The sequence below is a fragment of the Leuresthes tenuis genome, unplaced genomic scaffold (assembly GCF_036924035.1).
Source record: "Leuresthes tenuis unplaced genomic scaffold, fLeuTen1.0.hap1 SCAF_6, whole genome shotgun sequence".
In the NCBI taxonomy this organism is placed as follows: domain Eukaryota; kingdom Metazoa; phylum Chordata; class Actinopteri; order Atheriniformes; family Atherinopsidae; genus Leuresthes; species Leuresthes tenuis.
Genome location: NW_027325360.1, coordinates 21,932,114 through 21,955,888, shown reverse-complemented (window position 1 = coordinate 21,955,888; position 23,775 = coordinate 21,932,114). Strand labels below are relative to the sequence as shown.

Genomic DNA, 23,775 nt, shown 5'->3' with positions numbered 1-23,775 from the left:
CCCGAGATTACTTCAAGACATTTCAAGGTTGCTCTGCTTCAATAAAACCCATATTTTATAACCACACCATTCTCTGACAAAATCCTATCCACAGATAGACAGCAGCTGTGTTGTGATTTCCGCTTGTTCAATGATAACTTAGCGAGGAAGCTGGAAAGGACAGTCTCCTTCTTTTTCCCCTCACATGGTGCACAGATCCTTAACAAACCGTAAGGATAACGCTGCATATGTTGTAGCGGCTCACTTCTTGAGCAGCACATGCTTTGTCACTACTGTCCCATCCTGCTAACTTGGTGTGCCAACAACCATCTGGGAAGACTTACTTTGAAACTGCGTTGAAATTTAGAGGCACAATTCAAAAATACATGGGAGATGATTGGATGAAGTATACATCTGTCTTTGTCAGGCAATCGGCTAACATCGGTCAATCAGATTAATGGAGTGGAACTTGTTGTTGAAATCAAAATCTTGCCAAAGACAAGTGCTCAAAAGTTCCTGCAACAAAAACAATTAGTGTTTTTTTTTGCTTTTTTTCAGTAAAGACGTACTCTAAGGTACTGACAAATAGTAGCTGACGCTGTGGCAGTATCTATACTAACCTATTAATAACCAATATGGTTGACTACCTGAAGCTGCCAGTATAGGATGTTTATTGGTTTGAACTACTGTGGATTGATCTCAAACACATACGCTGTTATCACACACAAACAATAGAGGTTTTAAGAAGAAAGTGTAGACAATTTGGTCTGGACTTTTTCCACAGTTGCTGGTCACATATGTGTTTCACAGTGGGAGACTTTCTGCTGGAGATGCACTCTCACGGCTGGAAATGCGAGGGAGGAGGTGTACCTCTGTCTAGAGCGCACAGGAGGCAGGACGTGATGCAGAAGTTAGGCTGAGGAAATAACTGTGTTTTCTTTACATGTTGTGAATAGCTTCTTGTTGTGTTGATATGATTAACTCAAAGGGGAACCGATAGGACTCTCTAATGCATTCTGAAAATAATTTTTAGCTAAATCTTTAGCTCTAATATTAACATGCAAATTCTTGATTTAAGCTAAACCAAATGTTTTTCCACAGAAATAAACCCCATGATTTGATCGATCCATGGGCCATTTGTCTAGTTTGACGGGTTGCTTGAACGAAGTCAGTTTGTCAACCTATGAATTTTTTTTCCTGTTCTGAATTGATTGGAAGACAGTGGAATGTGTTCAGCTCTCTGACTGGTGGGCCCTCTGTAAAATGAGAGAAGGCAACACGATATGAGTTCAGTAAGACATCTTTTAAAGGACAGTGAAATTGACCAAAGTGCCGTGATTACCCCATCTTTTGCCCAATGGCAGCTGGGATAGGTTCCAACCCTCCAGTGACACTGAAGTGGATTAAGTGGATATAGAAAATTAAAGGACGGATGGATGGATTTATGGAAATTGACTAATAATTTATTTTCCTTCAATGGGTGGGATGTGTAACCACAAAATGTATGACATGTTTTGCCTGCTGTGGGACAACAAATCACAAGCTACCTGTATTCTATTCATTGCACTTTTTAACTGGAGAATGGCTCAGAAGCACAGATGACTTGCCAGATAGCCTGTTGCTAACAATAGCAGCAGTGACATTGAGGAGAACATCTTTACAAATGTTTTTATTCAATAATTTCAAACATGGGCTATATCTTCTTTCTTACTTGGGGGGGATCGGCAGAAAATCTCTGCAAAACATTTGGAGTAAATTTTGCTAACATTTTATAATCGTACATGCCTCCATTCTGGAGCATCTCTAAAACATTTCAGAACTGCAGTGCATATGTGAAAAAGAGCTTTGAACCTTTGAAAAGAAATTATCTCTTTATCACGAGTAAATTCATCAGAATTCAGCTTCCTTGCAAGGTAGCTCAGCTTTTATTATTAACTAAATCATTGTACAGTTTGTATGCTGTTGCAAAGGACAGTAGCATTTAAAAAATCTGTTACTATAAATCTTTTATCTGTAAACATGTTTTGGTTTACAGCAAAGGGACAGAACAAATTGTGAAATAAAGCAATAAGCATTTCTTAAAGTCTATTGTTGGTGCAGTAAACCACTGTTTACAGATATAGTGTGTGTATTCCTTCATCTATAATCAAACCATTCTCTGGAAAGCATGTTGGTCTACCATATTTTTTGTAATACATGCCTCATGGTTATTTAATAAATTGTGGTAAATTCTGGTGATGAAATTGGTCAACTTGCAATGACTACTTGAGTACTGGGTCAATGAACACTCACTGTGATTAAAAAAAACCCACAGGGAAAAAAAACAAGAACAAAACTAAACTAAAAAAAAGAAATAACTAGAAAACTCTAGAGAAACGTTTAGCTTTTAACTCTAAACTTTTCTTTAGAGTTTCTCTCATGTACCTCTAAAGAAACCAGAGTATATGGGACAGAGACATTTTAGTCAACCCTCTTTAAAAGCTGCCTAATTTCCCAGCTGCCTTTGCTCAGGAACAGAAAACAGAGGCTGGTTATGAGACAGAACAATGAGACAATGTTAGCCAGACATACACCACATTCCTCTCACTGTCACAAACAGCTAAATTCACTAAATGGCCTCATTAAAATTGTAAAAACACTTTAGACAGTGATTAAACTGACCATTGTGTTCCTGCTCTGTAGCTATAAACTTTCTTATTTGGTCTGTTTTGACGAATCTTTGACCCTAGATTTTGCAATAATTTATGGCAGCTTTACAGTAAGTCAGTCGTATTTCAGCTGGTTGTTAGTTTTTGTGGCAATTCCTTGTTTATACTTTTAAAAGGTCACTCGCTGTTCAGTTGTCATAAATTGTGCGGGAAAACACACTTCATGGACAGCTACTTTTAGCAAAACTTGAAGAATTGTCTAATAAGACTTACTTTAAATGGGATAGGTGTATGTGCGTGTTAGTCTGTTTGCCTGTGCACACATATGTGGGAAGGGCGTGCATTGCCGCAGCTCTCAAAATAGGCTTCAGTCCTCCCCTCTCTAATTAGAGACATTTCAAAAACCCAGATTTTAATTTTAGACTAGTAGCTTTTGGACCACATATGCGCTCACGTATACACACATTGCGTTAAACATACACACTTTCCATCTAAATAAGTCTGATAGGTCACACACTTGTGCATTTGAATCTACACACACACCCACAAACCACAAAGCCTAACTCCCTGACCCAGCCTGCTAACCCAAGCACAATGCAGCATACTCTGTAATAAGTGGTTGCACATATTAGATGCAGGAGCACACTCCCCATACTGAGCCTCAGGGCACAAAACTGTGATAGTAAAACCAACATGTGCAAGATTCTTTACATACAATAAGTCATCTTTCCTTCATGTGGCTTCTCTTTCACTCCTTTCCCAGTTTGACGACTGAATTACTCAATCGAGCTCTGCAGAATGATTTCATAAAAAATATTTTGCATGCAATTACATGGATGCCGCTTTCCATGACAGACAGTAAATGGGGCTTCTAGCTTGGCAGTGTTCCATGGTGGCTGCTATAAGACCTCTGGTGGGTCGGGCACAATGGGCACATTCACATCTTGACATGCATTTGCTGCTAAAGTGCCTGTTGTGCTCAAGGGCATTTGATCTCACTGTTGCACTCAGTGCCGTGACTCTGAGGACAGGCTCAGAGTGCAAGGGGGTACTGGAACTAGCTTAGGTAGGTCTGAGTCTTTCTTGTTTTTTTTGTTCTTTTTACAACGAAAGGGTTAAGCTATTTGGATGAACCCATGTACTGAATACCCAGAGCAGTCTGGAGGCCTCTTATAAAGTACTTATTGTAACAAAGATGACACAATCATCTCCCAGTCTGTGAGATCTCTCCGCTCATGCTCTCTTTGATGCCTCTTCCATTCACCAATCTCTTCTACTCTCTGCAAAAGTGTCCATTTGCAAGAACAAGACCAGATTTGGACTGGTGCAGCTTTTTGAAGCATGATGCAAACACAAACAGTCAGGAATATGAAAAGTTACCTTTAACATAAATTAGCTGGATATCTTATCCCATAAAAACAGTCCCAATGACTGGAATTTTTGCAAAATTATGATAATGTCATGCACAGCCAGAACAGTAGCAGATTCATAATATTCCACCCAAACCATCTGCAATATATTCATTTTACTGAAGTTGGCTAACACACTCTGTCTAATATAACATCTTTACAGTTTTTCTTTTTTTTTTTTCCACAGCCTGCATACACGTATTTCCTGAAATGTCAGTTTACTTCCCAAAACTATGAACACACAAAAGCCACATTCAGTCCATCCAAACCTCAGACATCAGAGGCAAAATTAAACATTTTATTCAGAACATGTTATCTTCCATGTGCATGAAACTACAGATTACTTATTTCCTTTTAATTACACACAGGCTCTGCCAAAGACAAAAATACCACGAAATAAAAATTACTATATTAAATTGGTTCACACACAGTTTCAGACCAAAAGACAATTTTGTCAAATTTACCAAAGTCATACCATATGTTTTCCTAAGATTGTGATGTGTTTATTGTGAGAACTGATGGTTCACATTTATTGGGTACTTATGAGAAAATTGATAGGAATAGAACAATACAGTTCAAGATTTCATTTTAACCCTTGCCAGTCCTTGGTATTCACATGGATCCTCAACTTTTGTCAAGGCAGTTAGTGGTAGTAGAAGCAGATGATGCACTCGTGAAAAATCATAGTGATCACAATTAATTTTAGCATTTGTCTTTAATCTTCATCTCTATTTCTAATCACTGCTTTGCTTTTTGGCTACAATATTTATAGTGACAGATGCGAGTAGCGATATAATAATATTCTAGCTCTGGACAGCTCTGTGACTTAGTTCTTATTCCTCCATGAACATGAATGTGCCCCCATCCTTTTAGGTTTCAAATCACAAAACCTCTCTCACAGATACAAGTGGATCTTTCACGATACCTGTTTTGGTTTGTATAATATATCGTCTGAATGAAATATTCACAGTGCTAATTCTGAAGCCCATTTTATGTCAGTAATTGGATGATACTGAGATTTCCCAGCCTAATAATGCAAATGCACAGATTAAAAAAGCAATACACTTATTACTGAAGAATATTTGGAGATAGGAACTGATATGTAAAAAGCATAGGAAACCCTCTATAAAAAAACAAAAGTGAAACAATATAAATGATGGACTCTTATAACTAAGTAAGTATTACATGCAGTATTTGGCACCGTGGTATAGAAACCCATCCGTTTTTTGCGTCTATGGCTCCTACTTTCTTATTTGATTTAAACCCAAAATTTGAGTGTGTTTCAGTGGAAAACATCATCTTACAACTTATCTTAATTTTGTGTGGCTTAATGTAACAGTTACTATGTGCTGAGGAGCCACCTGAGCTGAGGAGATAATCTAAGCAGCGGAGCCAGAGATAAAAGATCTAAAACTGTTTTTCTTTTTTTCTTTTTTAGTACTGAAACCAATGCCGTTTATTCTGGCAAAAATATGAACGATAAGATTCTGCAAACAAACATGTATGTGATAATTACAGGTAGTATAGATGATACATGTGCATGTCTTAGTATACTTTCGGTATTGTATGTATAAGATAAAACATGATTATAGTGACAGGCTGAGATAAAAGAGACATCAAATAAGGAAACCACACATGTCAATGATAAATTGCGTGATGACTAGTTTAATTTGGCTGCTTGATTGTTAAGGTTCCCAGCTGTGCAACTGCATGTGTCTCCATATAAAAGTCCATTTTTAGAGGATTCGCAATTGAACTCTTATGACACAGGTTTGATGTTCCTCTTAGTTCACTTGAGCTCTTTGTTTGTGAGGTTAAACTGTGATGTAGTTCTGTTCTGACACCCAGTCAGCTGGGCCTGGAATCTGAATAGATTAAACGGTAATGGAGAAACAGGTCACAGCCAGATGAAGTAATAGTTTTTAGCCATTTTTTGGTTTAACCAAAGTATCTTGCTGATTTATTATGTTTGTTCATATTACTTTGAGTCAAATGTATGTGATATGTACATTAAAAGTAACACTTCCATTTCCAGTTAGTTCGTCCGTGTGAGCTGCTCAAATGGAAAGCAAAAGGGGAAAATGCAGTAAAAACAAAGAAGGTTCTCAATTTAATGATGCACAAATGGAAGTGCTCACAAAAAATTGTGCTCTGAGGGTAGAATTGGTTTATTAAATTGCTCTCAGCAGAATTAAGTTCCCTCGGGGCTCAATTTTCTATTGATTTTTATTTACATGATTGAAGCACTGCTGTAACACAGGCCAGCATGTGTATTATCAAATCAGCATTCTAATTAAACCATGCTTAATTCAATAATGACTCTCTTAGACCCTCATTTAAAATCACTCTCATTATCTGGCTCCCATTGGTCTCTGAATTAGACTGGATTTTTGCCACATTACCAATCTCTTTCAAGGGTTCTTGTCTTTCTTTTTGCGTGTGGTCCTCAAGGGTAAGAGACCAATCCAGAGTCAAACGGTGTTTACAAAGCGACCCAATGGGTTGTTTTCAATCTTTATTACACTGAATCCATGCTCTTTGTGTGTTTGGGTGTTACGGGGTTAGATCAATGCTCGGGTGGGCCAGGAGGTGGAGCATCTAATTATCACGCACGTTTTTTTTGTCACAGATTGCACTGGAGAAGCTTCAGTTCTGCTAGTGATGCTGGGAATTCAAAAAGGAAAGAAAACACTACTACTATTCAAAGACAGTATAAAATAATACATAAATAAAGAGAGTAGAAACTTACCCGGTAGAGGAATCCTTATTAGATATAAATCTTCCCATAAGACCCTTTTTCTGCTTGTGGTTTGCTGTAGAGGCCTCCAGCTACGCAGAGCTCACTGTTTGAGTCCAGCTGAATATTAAGAGGGCAACATGGGCCAATTGCAAATGGTGGTTTTTACTCCAGTGCATCTTATTAATGTCCCACACTGAATGCCAAACCAGGCTTGAGCATTTCCTGTATATCCTTCCAAAACTGAAGTATTAAGTGTGTTTGGCACAGAGACAGGATAATGAGTGAAAGCATATTAACACCAAACTCTCCGTGGTTAAGACCAGCAAACAGGACATCCTGTTTTGTTTGAGTTTACTGGTTTGTAGATATGGATACAGAGCTAGAAGGATGTCTGGTTGCTATCTGCTCCCTGTGTTTGTGCTACACAGCACAACTGGCCCTCAATGAACTGATTGGCTGACAGTGATCCAAATACAAAAGCAGCTGTTGAAAGAGTTGGACAGACAGCTTCAGTTTACATCACGCTCAGGTATATTCACACGCACATGTGCACCCACGTCAGGCCTTATTGCACAGTCCTGCTGCAGCATATTAGAGCTATAGTGCTTACAGTTAAAATACATTAGGAATAGAGGAAGTAAATCAGTGAGCAAATGCAATCTGCGACAGCTGTCATGCCCCTGTGCGGCTCTCAAAGGCTTTGTGGGTTTGGGAAGTAAATTGAGCAAACTGACAAAGAGAGTGGCATGGTGCAGAGAGGAGCTGCTGCGGTTTACTTGACAAGACTCTTTGTTAGTTTTTTTTTGCTTTTACACGCTCCATCGCTGAATAGACATACTTTTTATTCAATACGTTTCATACAATATGCAACTGATACTAAAAGTTATTTCAAAATATTGAATGCATCCAGCAGACTTTTTGTTGAAGGAGATAAAGTCGGGAGTGGAGGGGATATCAGTTTTAAAAAACATATTCATTACTAGGGGTTTTTCAACAGTTTATTTCCAGTTTGAGTCAGCTAGTTATGGAAAGTGTAGGTCATACTCATGCTGTCACAGAAGGTCTTTTTAAAATATTTGTGCAGTTGAGCTATCTTGGGGAAATGCAAAGACCCATAGAAGTATGTGTATAAACCAAAAGGTTTTGTAACTTGTAGCCTTCTATACTTACAAAGATTAGCTTTCTTTAAACACATCCCTCAAAACAAAATATGCTAAAACATCAACTCAACATCAACAAGTAATTTTACAAACAGTTCTAGTTGATCGTCAATGCACTCACTGGCATGAACGTCAAAATCAGCTTTCAGTAATTTCTTTTTTAGGACTAAATTATCGTGCAACATACAGACCATAAAGAAAATTCATACAGTTAAAAAAAGTGTAAAGACAGGACTGATTTGTATTTTGCTCACAATGTTGAACAAATACTTCTGGTCGCCACTGACAAGCTGCTGGCAGAACTAATGTTGGATATTTAAGAACTCTTTTTGGCAGAATTGATTCATTGAATTTGTTGGTGACATGTGGTTGCATGTGACTAAATTTTCAAGCTGTCCATATCATCAGTGGGTTTAGGTTCTAGACGTTCAGAGGGCCCTTTCAAAAGCTTACTACTGGCCTACTTTAATGTATGTTTGGGGTCATTGTTCTGTAGGAGCAGCAAATTGCTTCACGTGTCCAGCTGATAGTGCTTGATGTCAGAAAGGTGTTCTCTGGGGTTGAATGTCTCCAATCATACTTCTAGTCATCATGGACAGTCAACTGGTTCATCTCATTTCAGTTAAGGTGGAGTAGATCTCACTCAACTATGGTGCTGCAGCGGCTTCCAGTTCATAGCAGAGTTGTGTCTTGACAATTTCAGGGTTGGTCCAGTGATCTTGGGCGCAACAATTGTTCAGAAATTACTCCAAGTGTTATTCATAAATTGTGTAAATCTTCAATCCTATATCTTATATATGCACTAAGCTCCTTGGACATTTCATTGTGTTTATCAACTCATTTCTTGTCAGACAAACAGTTCACAGACAGAGTCAGTCCTCGTCACTAGGAAATCAGAAGACATATCGAAACTTTTTTTTCATTTTGTGGTGCTTTTATGTGTTGAGTTCAGGAAACCTCTTGCCTTGATCCAAATGTTTACATGACATTGTGGTATTTGTGTGTTTTTATCCACTATGTTTAACCCATATACTCCATGTGAACACTGCAGAAGAGAACCTGGTGTCTGTGTTTCTGTTTGACTCATCTCTCTTCGTTTGACCTCCTGCTCTTTGATCTCCAAGTAAATGAATTACATAAAATGGCTGAACAAGATCTTGGAGCCTGGCATGTGGTCCTGTTCTTTTTTTGACATGATTAGATGGATTTGATTAGCTCATCTGATTTCTTTAGGGTTAAGTGAATGAGATATTGTCAATGCAGTTCTGAGATACCATCTATAGTCTGGACTGAATTAGCACAGTGTGTGGTTGTGCTATGCATCATACATCCGATAGTCTGGAAAGCAGATTAAGTCAATCTGCCATCTGATCTGTCACTTCTGGTGCGCAGAAACCACTTGCCTCTAAAGCCACAATAGATAATCTTCAGCAGCAATACAGCACTGAGCAGACATTAAGCGGTCTAGTAGCGTGGACCTCCAAGACTGAAAAGCTACTCATCTTCTTAGCTTGTGAAGCTCTGTCAACCTTTGTATATTGAAGTGATGAAGAGATGTACTGTCATATGCCTGAACTGTCACCTGCCTCTGGACACTGCTCCGTCTGTCTGATGCCTGTCCAGGAAGTGCTCTCTCCACAACCCCTGACCTCTGAGTCTGCTTTCTGAATAAACAGCTAATTGGCTGGGTTTCCTGTTTAGCCTGATGGGAACGCTGACTATTTCTGTCTGTTTACAGAGGTCTGCCTGTCTCTCTTTCTCAGAGTTGTACTCCCTGTATTGTTTATGAAAGAACAATGTGCTTCACTACAAATATGCTCCAAACATCAGGCTTTGGGGATTATGCTGTAGTGTCCAGCCTATACAGTTCCCCAGCATTCCTGGAAATCTGTGCCTTTTGTTGTCTGTGGGAGGAATTCAGTTAGCTCATATTGTGGTCTTTGTTTATTTGTGCAAGTCAGCTTTCAAGTCTTGGGATTTAGATTAGCTAGCTAATTAAAACATTGTGTGTTGAAATATCTTAACTTATGTGATAAACTGACATGAGGACTTACACAGAAATACACACACCTGCGCAAGTTTATTGCGAAAATATTTGTAACTCTTATCATAATTACTTGAAAATAAATGTTTTTCCCCATAGACATGCACACATATGGGCATTCAAGCACTCCAAAAGCAAACATGTGTATGATGTCCTGACTAATCGTTTTCTGCATAATACGCTTAGTCAGAAAGGAACTATCTGTATCTAAACTGTCTGTGTTGAATTAAATGGCTTGCGTCTTTGCCAGATGTGACTTTCTCCTCTCCTATCTGTATTGAATTATTCAGGCAGTTCCGGATCTTCTGCAGCTTTCATCTTGGGCCTGCATCCATTTATAGGAGAGATTCTGTGCCCGATGTCGAGCAAGAGACCTTAAGGCTTAGGAGTCATGGGTTCAAATTCAGGCTATGCCACGAGAGGACTGCTCTTGTCTAACATGCACTCTAGAATGTCATGACTTACTGTGATTTATTGCAACAGCACAGTGTGGATTTGTGAACATGACATGTTTTTATTTCTTTCAAGGTGGAAAATAAAAGCTCTTATTTAGATTGGCCTCAAAATCTTCGTCTTCCACTAAAATGGAAGAATAATGTAGATTTGGAGATAGTAATAGTTTAGACAAAGTGCTCTCACAACACAAGTTAAAAATAAGTGAACTTTGGTTTTATGTATGTAATTGTACAGTCAGAGGGTCCATGTTTCATCATTACATTTGTCACTATCAGTGGAGTACTTCCAGTCTATTTATTGTCATTTATTGTTAAAATACTTTTCTCTGTTTTTTAATGTTGGTAAATAACATACAGTATGGAGATATTGACTGAGGTGTCAAGGGTAACTGCAAAAGAAGTTGATTTATTTTCCATATTGGCTTTTCTGTCTTCATATTGCGACTGTCAGTAAACCCCTGAAAAGAAGTGGTAAGTTGGGCCAGTTTATGCCCGTATACCAAGATTGGACGATTAAATGTGGTCATTAACTGAGCTGGAAGGCTCAGGGCTGAAGGCAGTGTTTTTATTGATGTGGCAGGAAACAGGGGGGCTGACTGCTGCTGCTGAATCTGTAAATCTCACAGACTGTTCACAGTTAGCTCCCTCTTTTAAAGACACACACAGCTTCACTCTCTCGATTAAGAACGTACTTAATGTCACAAACAGCCCATTAAGCGCCATGTGGTAGGAGCAGAGATGATGTGAAACTGAAGGGTGTGTTAATGATGGCAGCCTGTCGCCAGGGCAAGGCTCTGGCAGATCTGTGGATCCAGACGCTGTTGTGGTATACATCCTGATCTGCCTCGCAGATTAGCACAGATTTTATTCTGATTATTAGAAAAATCAGTACTGACCTTTCCTATAGTTTTGCCGAACTGCAATCTTTCTTTAATCTTCCTTCAATGATTTACAGGCTAAACTTCACAACAACTTTTATGAGGCTATTAGTGCATTTTCTTCTCCTTGTTCTGCCTAAAATTGGCTTTTCTTACTAGTTTTGGTTCCTTCAATAAGAAGGCAATTAGTAAATGATAAATATAACATTTTTGAGACAAGCATAGATTTTAATGAATTATTGCACCATCCAAATTACTGCAAATACATTTGACATTTTCTAAACATGTGTCTGATCAGAAATATCACCATGGGCCCAGTGAGGTTGGGCAGCTGTGATTAGGCACAGTGAGCAAGCTTCTGGCTGTAGCTTCATATTTAGCATTCAAACATGAAGCTTGCATTGGTCTTCTCATGTAACACTTGACAGGGAAGATGAAAACAAGAGAGTTTACTCAGAAGACCATCCTAATCTCTTTTGGAAATGGAAGGTCCGTCAGAGTGATTTTCTATTTTGTTGTCAGATAAAGCAATCTCAGCCTTACTTCCAGTGTCCCAATGTACTCTGCTCTTTGGCCTAATAAGAGCCCTGTAAGCCAAACGATTTGCCAAAAGGGACAGAGCTAATTAACAAGGCCTGTGCCACATTTGTTTGAGCTAGGAAGACATCCTTTTGATGTAAAAATGCTGAATGATTATCAAGATCACAGCCTCCCTCCTAATCTTGATTTCCTATTCCGCCTAACATTTATTGGAAACATCTTTGGCTAATGTCTCTGGTCAGGCTAATCTCTCATGTGACTGCAACGCTAAGTAGACATTTCACACTGGCTTTTCATCCTTCTCTCCTGTCCTTTGCTTTGTGTTTCATTGAGCACACAATCATCCATTAGAGGTAAAACTGTTGTCAAAGATCGTTCACTTTGCATGTCAGAGCTTTGAATTAACCTCAATGAAATATTTGCAACCATAATTTATTTTTATTTTTTGCAGGATACTGAGCCACAACAAAATCCGAGTTCTAAGAAATGGATCCTTCATTGGACTTAACGCTTTGGAGAAGCTGTGAGTATCCTTTGTCTTACTATCCTCCATTAAGTTTGCACTTCTGCAAGTACTCCAATGCAATGTTTATTGTTCAGGCTTGATTGATGTGTTGTCCATGTGTGATCTGCTTTCTGGCTGGCCTCTGGCCTGGGCCTTGCAGGCACAAAGTGTATCAGTGACATTTGAGCAGAGCTGAGTAGCTCTGTGTGCATCAGGCCAGCTATGGGCTTCTCTCCAGCAGGGAGGATGATACTCTCAGACTGGCTATCGTGCAGTTATGTTGAAAAATTCTCATAATTACACTTCAGTTCTTCATTATCGGGTAAAGCCCACTCCGTAGGACAAGATAAGAGAGATCTCTGGCAGGAGGTTCATGTTGGCAGCTTTGCATGTAGCTTTCAGACAGTCTGGTCCTTAGTATCGTAATCTCTCTGAATGGGGTGTGAGACAAGTGATGGACAAGACAACTTCTTGATGCATAGGGCTACTAGTGACCAATGGAAGTCGTAGCCTTTGGCTCCTCTGCAAGCCTTAATAGTGAAATAAGTTAAATTAGAACCTGACTGTAGGATCCTAAAAAACTATTATATTGTTTGCATTGAAGTTTTGTTGAGACATTAATTGTTACTAGATGCAAATCTTTATGGTCTCTGTGATTACTTGACTTGAATTCATATAAATGAATGAATATACTGCTAGTTCTATATATTCTTTGATTTTAAGCTTATGTCTTGTATGTGTTTCTCACCAAACCCCAATTTTTTCAAAGGTGTTTTATTTCACAGAGCATCCTAGTAAAGCTTTATAGGAATAACACACATGGTGCAGCTCCAGAGAGGATACTGTAGTTTGGCAGACACACTTATTTTCTTGAGGAGGGCTGTGGGTATGCTGAAGGGGATATTACTTCCACATGCCACTCGGAGCTGCCACCCATGAAGCGAACAAGCCTGTCGAAAATGTTGAAAGAAAGAAAAATATGCTAATTTGCTGCAGTTGTTAGCTTGTTAGTACCTACCTACTGGAGCTAGCACCAGATGTGCCAGTCGAGAACAAAAGACAAATTTGCTGAGATTGCTGTGTTTTTTAGTGTCTGGCATGAGAACACCAGGGGTGAGTAGTTTCAAGGCCAAGTTGTCAGTTCTCACCTCAACAGCCTTGCACCAGGGACGCAGATAAATGTGTTGGCAGGAACCCACCACACAGGATCTTGGTGCTTATGCAGCTTGAGTGATAGTTAATATAAAAAAATAAAAAAACCTGAAGCTGCAGTTTTGAGGATCTGATGTAAAGTGAGCTGATGTTGCTTGTTTATTTAAGTGCAGAAAAGGCTCCCTATAGCGCTGTAGGGTCAATAGGTCGGGTAACATGAACTTACTCATGAACTGGTCTCTGTACCTGGAGCAGTGATAAAACTAGTGGGGGGCATCAGGGTGGAGCTTAACTAAAAGATCTGACAGAAAGACACAGAACTGACAGGCAAACCAAGAGCGGTGCATACACTTGCTTACGGTCCACAGCAGGAGAAATGGGCATTTGGCGTAAGAGGAGAACATAACGTAAATCATGCAGGCCTCATTTCAATCGTCTGCCTCAACCTCTGCTGGCTCTCTGACACACAGCGGTGGAGGTCTGTTCACTCACTCTGACGTCTTCAACCTTTAATTGAGCCCTGCACACAGCTTATAATTACATCTGAGCTCATGGGAAAATTGCTGTCTGTTGTGAAAAATGCCACACTGAAATTCACAGATGCAGTGATGGAATGATGGAAGGGTTTGGGATGAAATAAGATGTCAGTATTTGTCTGAGTCTGCTTTGTGCTCATACTGAGAGATTTTTTTCCTTCTTCAGCCTGCCATGGCTCTTCAGGTCCTCTCATTGTTTCCAGTATGGCGTCTACATGTGCTTGTCATTTGCAGCAGTAGTGAACACTTACTCATATTATGTGGTCAGCGCTGTAATCAAAGGCCAACCCACTAGGGCTGAGTAAACACACATCAGGGAATTACACTGCATCTCTGCCCCGACGTGACAAGGATAAACAAAGTCTGCTTCCATGCACACACACACACACACACACACACACACACACACGCCCACACACTCACTCCTGGCCCATCTCTGTTGTGACTTCAGTTCCTACTGTAACTCCCAAGAGTGTCTCCTAGTATGGGCAGCCCCATTTAAAGGTGTCTGGTATCTCTCTCAGCAGACACACACACTCCAAAAGCTCACGCCAGACATCTATTCAGAGTCAAATGCAGTCAAATCTGCAGTTGTTAGTAGGGGAATCCAGCTCCAGGGCAGGCCACCCTCCTTCTGGCCTGGTCCAGACAGCGCAGCAATCATACACAGTTAGCCCTTTCATTGGGACAAACCTCCTCATGGCCACTATTGCCTTCAAAACCTGCCAAACCACCCAAGTACAGAGGAGCAATTTAGGCCTGTTTGTTTTTGCCTTTTTACTGGACCAACGTGTTTTTGTAGCTCTTTTAAATAGGCTTGCCATCCAACAGCTACATTTGGATCTTGGAATACCTTGCATCTTTCCAGCTCTTGGGATGAACACACCAGTTGAATCATACCTTGCCTCCATGGCTACTATGTGTAGAATAACACCATCAGGCTTTTGAAACTTTATTTATGTACCTATTTGAGTACCTCCACTTTTGTGCACACCCTTTGTAACAGGAGCTCTCGCTGGCAGCTGCACTAACGAGCCAAAAACTTTATGAGTTGTCGACAGATCCCAGCAGCCTGTCCTGTACTGATTTGAGGCAAGGTAATGAGAATAATGAGCGAAGAGGGCCGAGGCTGTTTGGCTCTTGTCCAACCGGGCCCCACTGCACCATGGGACACAGGACAAGCAGGCAAGGCACAAGGGGCCCTCATTACCAGGTCTGTTCACCCAATGTTGAGAAAAGGAGGGGGAGCAAAGGGCAGCACTGATGATGGATGAGGGAGCAGCAGGGCGTTTGTCGCGGACAGGTCTGAGAGGCAGGAGTGAGGCTTGTGGTTAGGACTGTTGGGAGGCTTGAGGTGTTGGCAGTATGATAGGCTTTGTCAACAAGACAGTCTGAAATGACCTCAACTGTATGAATCTGCATGATATGGTTGTATCTGCTGCACAGCAAAGGAGTAAGAAAATCTTGTTAACTCATTTCAACTTCATTCAAGAGCAGAAAATAAGGAGTTGCTTGGGATTTATGCTTGAAGAGCAACAAGAATTAAGGGAGTTTTGTAATTCAACCTGTGACCAGACATGTTTAGAAAAATGTCAGCACACGATTCTGACATTATAGTTATGAATGTCTAGACCAATTCATAACTTTTTGACTTGACAGTGTCTGCCTTATAAAAGGCAAGACAGGCCCCTCAGCCTCAGTGCCTGAGTCTCTCTTAAGCCAACCTTGAAATCGCCTCTACCATTCTGAGTGGCTGAGGTTAGGAAGAAGTCCAACTTAAACAACTTTACCATCTGACATGGGGGAAGTGGAGCCGAGATGGCTAAAGATGGTATGGTGGTGGCTGAAAAGTGAGGGAAAAAAGAGGAAGAAGGGGGGAGAGGGTTTGAAAGAAGGAAAGCACACTCCTGCGTTTGTCTAATATAAATCTTAGGTTGTTTTCCTTAGCAAAGGACAGCAGAATAGCATGTAAAAACAGTGGAGAATTTGGAGAAGTGGTCAGGAGCCCCTTGTCTAGACCAGTTTGTGTCAGTTTGTGTAAGTCAATTTTCAGATTATGGCAACACTTGGTTTGCACTCGGGGTCCTGTTTCTGCCTAAAAAAAAAAAAAAAAAGAAGGGACATATCTGTTTGTGTGTTTTCACACACACCATTGAGTGTCTCCCGGTTAGGCAGCAGTCACCTAATGAGAGTGCATGACATTAAGGGGTGGAGTGGGTGAGGAAGGGGTTAAGCGTGCTGGAGAGAGGAAACAGAAAGGGGGTGCTGCTGGAGTTGATCGACTCCAGATGTGTCTTTCAGATAAACTGAAGGAGAGGGGTGTGTTTGTATTGCAAGCCTAGCTCAGTCATGGCTCTGGGGGTTTATTGAAACAGCGAGCAAGCCCCCTCATAAGCCCATTACCAAATTGTACGCTTTATCTGCCAATAACTCTCTCTCACACACTTTGGGCAAACTTGATATGGTTTCAATGGCATTTTCCTCTGGAGGAACTTGTGCTGGACTTACTTCCCCCCACTTCCGTTCATGCTCCTTCTCTGCTTTCTTTTTGCATCTTCCTTCTCCCAGCTCACTGGGTCCTTCATTGTTCTTTCCATTTGACACTCTCTACATGCTGCAATCCACCTACTGGCTGAAAATTTCCTGATATATTGACAACTCTACTGCTTTTCTCTCGTTTCCCCACATTTGTACACTGTTTCAGTGGCTTACTTTAACAAATTGTTAATATAATTTCATGAATATTGTAATTAGTGAGGATACAATTGTCCTGGAAACCTGATACTTCTGACTAGGAGGAATTTGGATATCACCAATAACCAAACAAATATTACTGTATGATTTATGGTATATTCCATTTAATCCATAGTTTGACTTTTTTTATGGGCACATTGGTTGCTCGTACATATTGAGTAAACCACTCCATAGATCAAAAAGTCAGAACTGGAGTCAATACTGGTTCCAGAGTTTTCCTTGGCAGAATGACCTCCATCTTCTCTTGCTTCAGATTATAGAAACATACAATCAACCCAAGAAATTTTATACCTCAGATAAACATATGTAACTATTTCTGTACACCCACTAACAACTGTACGGTTGGATCCACAGTTTATGTCCCTGACAGACATCAGTACATATGAGGACATATTTGTTATCAGCAGTGAATGATCAGGTCTGTGTAAGAGAAACATTTGAAGTACGTAAGCACTGGCAATCCAAAAGACAGCATATTTATGACCATAATAAAAATTTATTTCCTGTGTCCATTAGTTTCCTGACTTTAGAAAAACATTCATGAATGCTGACAAAAGTTGATCAGGTGTATCCAATCTTACAGGAACCAGAAAAAAGAAAATAATCTGGGGAAGGGGCACCAAAGCAGGAAATTAGTAGAAAAACAAGAGCTCTGCAAATCCTGGTTTCCTGTTTTGGGGAAAGGCAAGAGTGCATTTGGGGCCTGCGTTACAGAGCCCCCATTGTGAGCAAGTGTGTTGTTGAGTAGGGAGGTGGGGTCCACAGGGCCATGCACAGGGACAATTTTGCTTAGTTCTGAATCCTTCAACCCACCTGCCCCTCCCTACAGGGGAAAACTAGCTAGTTAAAAAAAAAGGAAAAAAAGGAGAAAAAGGAAACTGTAAAAATAAACGAGCAAGGGCCTCTGGTAGAGACGCCAACCAGACAGGAAATGACACGGGGAACAAAAATGGTCTCCAGTGACCTCTGTCAGGAAACAAGGTGCCAGTTAATTCCATGTACTTTTTTTCCCAACATACCTTTAATCCATTGACATATTTGTTTGTCTTCAGGCTGTTGCAAACATTGCTCTGCATGGGAAAAAAGTCCAATTAAAGTATAGAAATCAGCCCTTTAATGCCATGTCTTTCCTTTAAAAATTCCCAGCAACAGGAAATTCTTCATTCCAGTCTAGTGATAATGAGCAGCCTTTCCCTGGCTTCAGTCATTTTCCCAGCTCCCTCCAAGCCCAAGGCCCCAACAATGTCACCACTCCAGTCCCTGCTGCTGTGCTCCTGATAATGGAGCACTCCATATCTGGAGCGCTTTACAGACCGTGTCTTCATTATTACCCTCTCGCTGCTCTACAAGCACGTTGCTCCTCTCCAGTCTGCATGGGGCCCAGGTGCTCATCCCTTACACCCACAGAGCGATGACTCTTAAGAATGGCAGAGGACCAGCCCTATTTATTAGACGGAGTTTATGGGGAAAAAGAACATTCTTAATGGCAGCCTCTGGTGTTAGGCATAGTGGCAGCAGACAATAGTCCCTTTCTGGCAGGGAGTGAGCTTGAGTCTGTGACAATCCAGTCATACAAGCCACATGTGGTGAAAGGGGATAAAGCGTTGCACTCACAAGGTTACAGAATATAACTCAATAGGAAGAAAAAAAGACCATAGCCATAATGGTGATTTGTTACCATCAGCAATGTCTCTTTTTTAACAGGTACGATTTTCTACTGAGGAGGATTATGGAAAACAATTGTATAGTGGAAATTTCTAAGACTTCAGATAATAGTATTTTCATGTTCAGGAAACATGAGTCTTTGAAGTATTTCTTGTGACTGCAATTATCCTCTTGCTTGGTGACAACTGCTGTCATTGGTGTCAAGGCCACTGAACTGTGAAGCTGTTACTGGAGAGGACATTCGCTACTCTAGAGGGCGCAGAGGCAAGTCATCGCCTGAGTGTGAGGTGAGGCATGCTGGAGCTGCACCTACCGAACGTTTTGAATAATGCTGGAAACAAATCGGTGGTGTGCAGGCGAGTGGCCGGGGCAACACAAGAGTTTTAGCTTTGATTGCGGTGGTGAAGAAGAGCTCAAATTTGGGACTCAGTAAGGTTAAGTGCTTTCATAGCCCTTCAAGTCTTGCTGTCTGGTGACCTCCTTCACATTCCCCAGATTGGTGATAAGAGAGTGAATCAGAAAAAGCTGACTCTTCAGACTAAAGCACACTGCACTTTTTCAAGCCACAAATGCAGATGTTTGAAGTGTATAATGAGTTCAATTTTGGTATTAAAGGTCACTGATCAAAAGAATTGCCCCAAAAAGGTTTAATGAACTTACAAGTTTTACACTGTCGTGATTCATCCATACATTTTTGTGAGAACCAGTGTGAGTGTTTGTATCTGCTGTGGTGCAAGTTGTGTTTTTAGATTAAGCATGTTTGTGCAATTCTACTTGTGGAGTGTGCATGCTTGTGGTAGTCTGTGTTAAAGTTGTGATTGATTCATATCAGCATTGTCTATTGACCATATATTCTGATATTTTCATAGGCTGAGCTCTCTTTTCCGCCATTTTTCTACCTTTTTTCAGTACATGCCTATTTAAGATGGGCTGAAATCAAGTGAAAACAGTCCTGTGGTCTGTCAAATTAACACTTGAAATTGATTTTGGGAATCATGGATTTCACATCCTCCAGGCTAAAGAGGAAAAGGACCTTAAAGCTTGTAATTACTGCACAGTTACCAAAAGTTAAAGTGCATTAGTCCAAATTGAATTGACGCTTTATATATCTGTGAACTCACCACTATTATTTAGCAATATTTACAAGCTTCGGTGCATTTTCAGGTAAGGCCTTGCTTATTTCAGCAAAACATTGCAAGTTTACAGAGTGTCCTACAACTAAATGTAGAACTTTAAATGTAGAACTTGAATATAGTTCTAAGAATATATTTGTCAAACTACATTCATGTTTGAAAATTTCATATTTTCTCTATGTATCATTACTCATAAGATATGTTTTCAGTACTTTACAAATAACTGCCTTCTAATTTCATTTCTGCTTTTCACAGCATCGCTGTTCTTTATTATTTTTTTAATCATTTTTGGAAACATGTTTGTTCATTAGTATATAAGTAAGTTAAAACTATTAAACAAATATACACACATATTATCTTGTCTGTTGCCAATGATTTTCAGTCCAGTTCTTGTGTCATTTGGCATACCTCAGTCTTTTCTACCTGGTTCCCATCCTTAAGAATTGCTTCTTGACAGCCACCCTTCATGAAAACCATTTCTGATGAGACTTCTTTGAACAGTAGATGGATCAACTGAAGGGAATTCGTTGTTGTTTGTTATTATGTTATGTGTAGACACAACCTTGGTTCATCCTTTGAGTTAGGTGTCTTTGTTACATGTGAATGATTCAAGGTTCATTGTTAAGCGGCTTAAGAAAGAAAAAACACATTCCTCTGAAAATGGTGAGGTACATGGCGCTAGACTGAAAATGAATGAAAAAGCAGCCAATATCCAAACAAAAGCCACTTTAAAAGATTATGGGAAAGTCAGGCTACTTGGAAGCAAACAAAAAGAGTGTCCAAAGACTTTTTTCTCAGTTCTATGTACAGTAAATAAAGTTTAATTACAGGCAATAAGCAATCAGTTGGTAAAAGCCTGTTATGCATTGTCTTGATAATGTGGCCCGTAAACTCGTCGAAAATTATCTTTATTTCTCTCATTTCTAAAATGCAATACACAACATGAAATCCAAATATCATTTTGGTGCAATGTAATCAGTCCTTAATTGTAGGATGTCTTTGGTCGGACACAGACGTAACAAAAGAAACATTTTAATCTTTACTTTTTGAGACAAATGAAAAACTCCATTAGGAACCAAATTTCGATCACATATGATGTTTCTTCCTACTTTGTACTATATTTATTCCAATCTAATTGTAAATGCAAGGTTAAGAATATTAACATGAAGGTTTGTGTTGCAAAGCGAGCATGCTTGTGTATGTCTATGAAAGGGCCAGACAGGGAGGGGAGAGACGGACTTAAGAGAGAGGAAATGGTGGGCAGTGTCTCGTCTTTCAGCGCTGCACTAATGAGCCCCGCGACACACAGACTGGAAACAGCAGTATTGTTCTCCCCCTGCCCTGGTCAACACTCCTATAATACTACTTACATACAGAAACACATGTAAACTTAGAGTATGACACAGGCACATTACCATTACTGGTAACAGATCTACAAGCCCACACACACGTACTTGGGAGTATATGTAATCTTAATCAAACATGTAGTTTTATTTAATTTAATTTAATTCTATTACCCATGTGCATGAAGTACATTTAACTTAATCTTTTCAAAAGGCTGTAACATTGTTGCAGAATGTTTTATCTGATAAGCTGGCATACACTCAGAAAGTGAGCCTGAGCTCTCTAAGAAAATGCTTTGAGACAAACACCACAGACTTCATCCTTCATCCAGACTTCAATTTTTGGCCCTTCTATATGACCTGTCCTCTGTCTTTAATCCAGATATGAGTGATAGCTTGGAAAGACCTTGGATCAACACAAAAACTCCTAATCTTTTGACTATATCTTAGCCATACCACATGTTATAATTTCTGCTGGAAGCCATTTTCAGAAATAATTTCCTTGCCCTAGTTTAACCAAAAAAAATGTCATCTGCTGGAAAGTGGACAAAACAATGGTTAAGAGATGACTGAGGTTGTGCACAGCGTGAGGCAGTGTGGTCGATACAGTGATGACAGACTATCTTTGTGGGAAAAGGAAGAAAAAAAGTCCCCTAAGGGAGTCCATACCACAGAGGCATAGTGGTTAAAGGAGAAATACAAAAAAAGGCAGCCACTGCATGACTCTTGTAACTCCTGTAAGGAAATCTTCTTCTGTGACAGGTACTACGGAAACAGGAATTTTTCATGCTGTATGAACATGGATCATATGTCCTGTTGATAGCCATCCATCCTCTGACCTGATTTAACCTACTATTCCCACCTGGCTGATAAAAATGAAAAAATGTAGGTTAGCTGATGGGGAGGGGGCATCTGGCTGAGTAGTTTAACACATGGGTGTAGGGGTGGAATGGGAGAAGGGTGGACGTAAGTGCAGCGGATAGTATGAAATCAGATCTTCAAAGGTAGTTAAAAATATTAATATTTATGGTCTGCAGAGCTCAAGTTTATTATGAATCTTTTTGAAACATGAAAAATGACAACCTCTCACCAGCAGTCTTAGATCCAACTCATATTCTTATTTTGTTGAGAATCGTCATCTTGCTCATCCTAAATCAAGGAGGCTGGTAGGAAAGATCTGTATGCAGAAGTGTCCTGCTGTGTGGGCTGGACAAATCAGGTTTTAGAAATGTGTCCGTGCTCCCTTTTATTTTAAACTAGGGGATGAAGTTTTTTTGAAAACTGAAGTTGATAAATGTGAATTAAAATAAAAATTTTGTAAATATTTACAAAATATCTTTAGTAGGTCAGTATGTCTGATGCATGTTTAATATTGCCTATTGTCTTTTTTTTCATTGAAGCAAAAAAAATATGCAATATGCATGTTTGTCACACCATCTATCTATCTATCTATCTATCTATCTATCTATCTATCTATCTATCTATCTATCTATCTATCTATCTATCTATCTATCTATCTATCTATCTATCTATCTATCTATCTATCTATCTATCTATCTATCTATCTATCTATCTATCTATCTATTTATCTATCTATCTATCTATCTATCTATCTACAAACAACAATAGATAGATTTTATTTGATTTTATATTATATATTTTATTATTATATTTATTATTATATTATTATTTATTACTATTATACAGATTTTATTATCTTTGGGCAGATTGTCTCCCCTTGATGCACAGACCAAACTTTAAGCAAGAGAGAGCAACCCCTTCATCAGTATCATCCCTTCATGTAATTACTGAATATTCTCTCTCCTCTCTGTTTCAAGGGACCTCAAGCACAACTTAATCAGCACCATCATGCCTGGAGCCTTCCAAGGCCTGTCTGAGCTTCGGAAACTGTAAGTAGATATTAGCATTATCCACATTCCTGTTGGGTTCAGAGCAACAAACATGCACATCACAAAATAAATCACAAACACAGACTCAGAGATGATAGTTTTTGGTTTGTTTATGATTGCTCACCAGATGGACAGTGGCTGAGTCAAACCCATATATCCACTGCTTTGGCATCTTACAGCAAATGATGCACATTATGTTAAGCTACTGGTGTCAGTGCTACCATTATAAATGGTGAAAGGGTTCTGCTGACGTTTCCGGAAGCCCTTGATGTCACACCTATTGCTGCTGAGGAAACCTCAGGGCTTTGCAGAAATCCTCAAAAGTCGTTGAATGTGACAAAGCGGCCATTTGCAGCTGCTAGTCGCTCACTCCTTGTGTTTCTGGACACTGAAGTTTGGTTTTAGCGTGGGTCGAAAGTGTTTGTCTGCGCCGCTCCGCGTGACTCTCCATTCCTCCTCCCCCTACTTGTATTTTCCCTGCAAGGTCTGTGGCTTCTCAAAACAAACAGGGGGAGATAAACACATGCTCTGGAAAGCTCTCTGCTGGGTAGTGTCAAAGGTGCAACAGAGCAGATCCCTCTCTGGTTGCAGCTATACATCACACTCAGGGATGGACGGCAGAACAGGGGCCCTGCTTTTACCCCGCTGATGATAAACCTTTGCTCAAGTCCTATGGGGTTCTGATAAGGGAAAGTGTCTATAGCTTGGAAAATAAGTTTGCATCCTGTATTAGAAAATAGAAAACTCTTAATAGACTGGGATGAGGTCCTGCAAAGTTCACCATTATGCTGTACTGTATGAATATGTAGTATGTAGTATTTTGGGCTGGGAGTGAATAAAGACATAACAATCTGTTGCTGAGGAGTTGAAAGAAGTTTCTTAATTTGAAAATAACCAACACATTCCTTTGTTTTTTCACACTTT

General features: G+C 39.8%; 1 protein-coding gene across 2 annotated transcripts in view; it reads left to right on the top strand.

The window, feature by feature from the left end:
* The window catches only part of adgra2 (adhesion G protein-coupled receptor A2), a 39,651-nt gene that overhangs the window by 7,932 nt on the left and 7,944 nt on the right, over positions 1-23,775 (top strand). For both annotated transcript variants that reach the window (XM_072388224.1, XM_072388223.1), the window contains 2 exons: positions 12,305-12,376; positions 22,780-22,851. In XM_072388224.1, the coding sequence (XP_072244325.1) occupies positions 12,305-12,376; positions 22,780-22,851 (144 nt within the window). The remainder of the gene's footprint in view (positions 1-12,304; positions 12,377-22,779; positions 22,852-23,775) is intronic.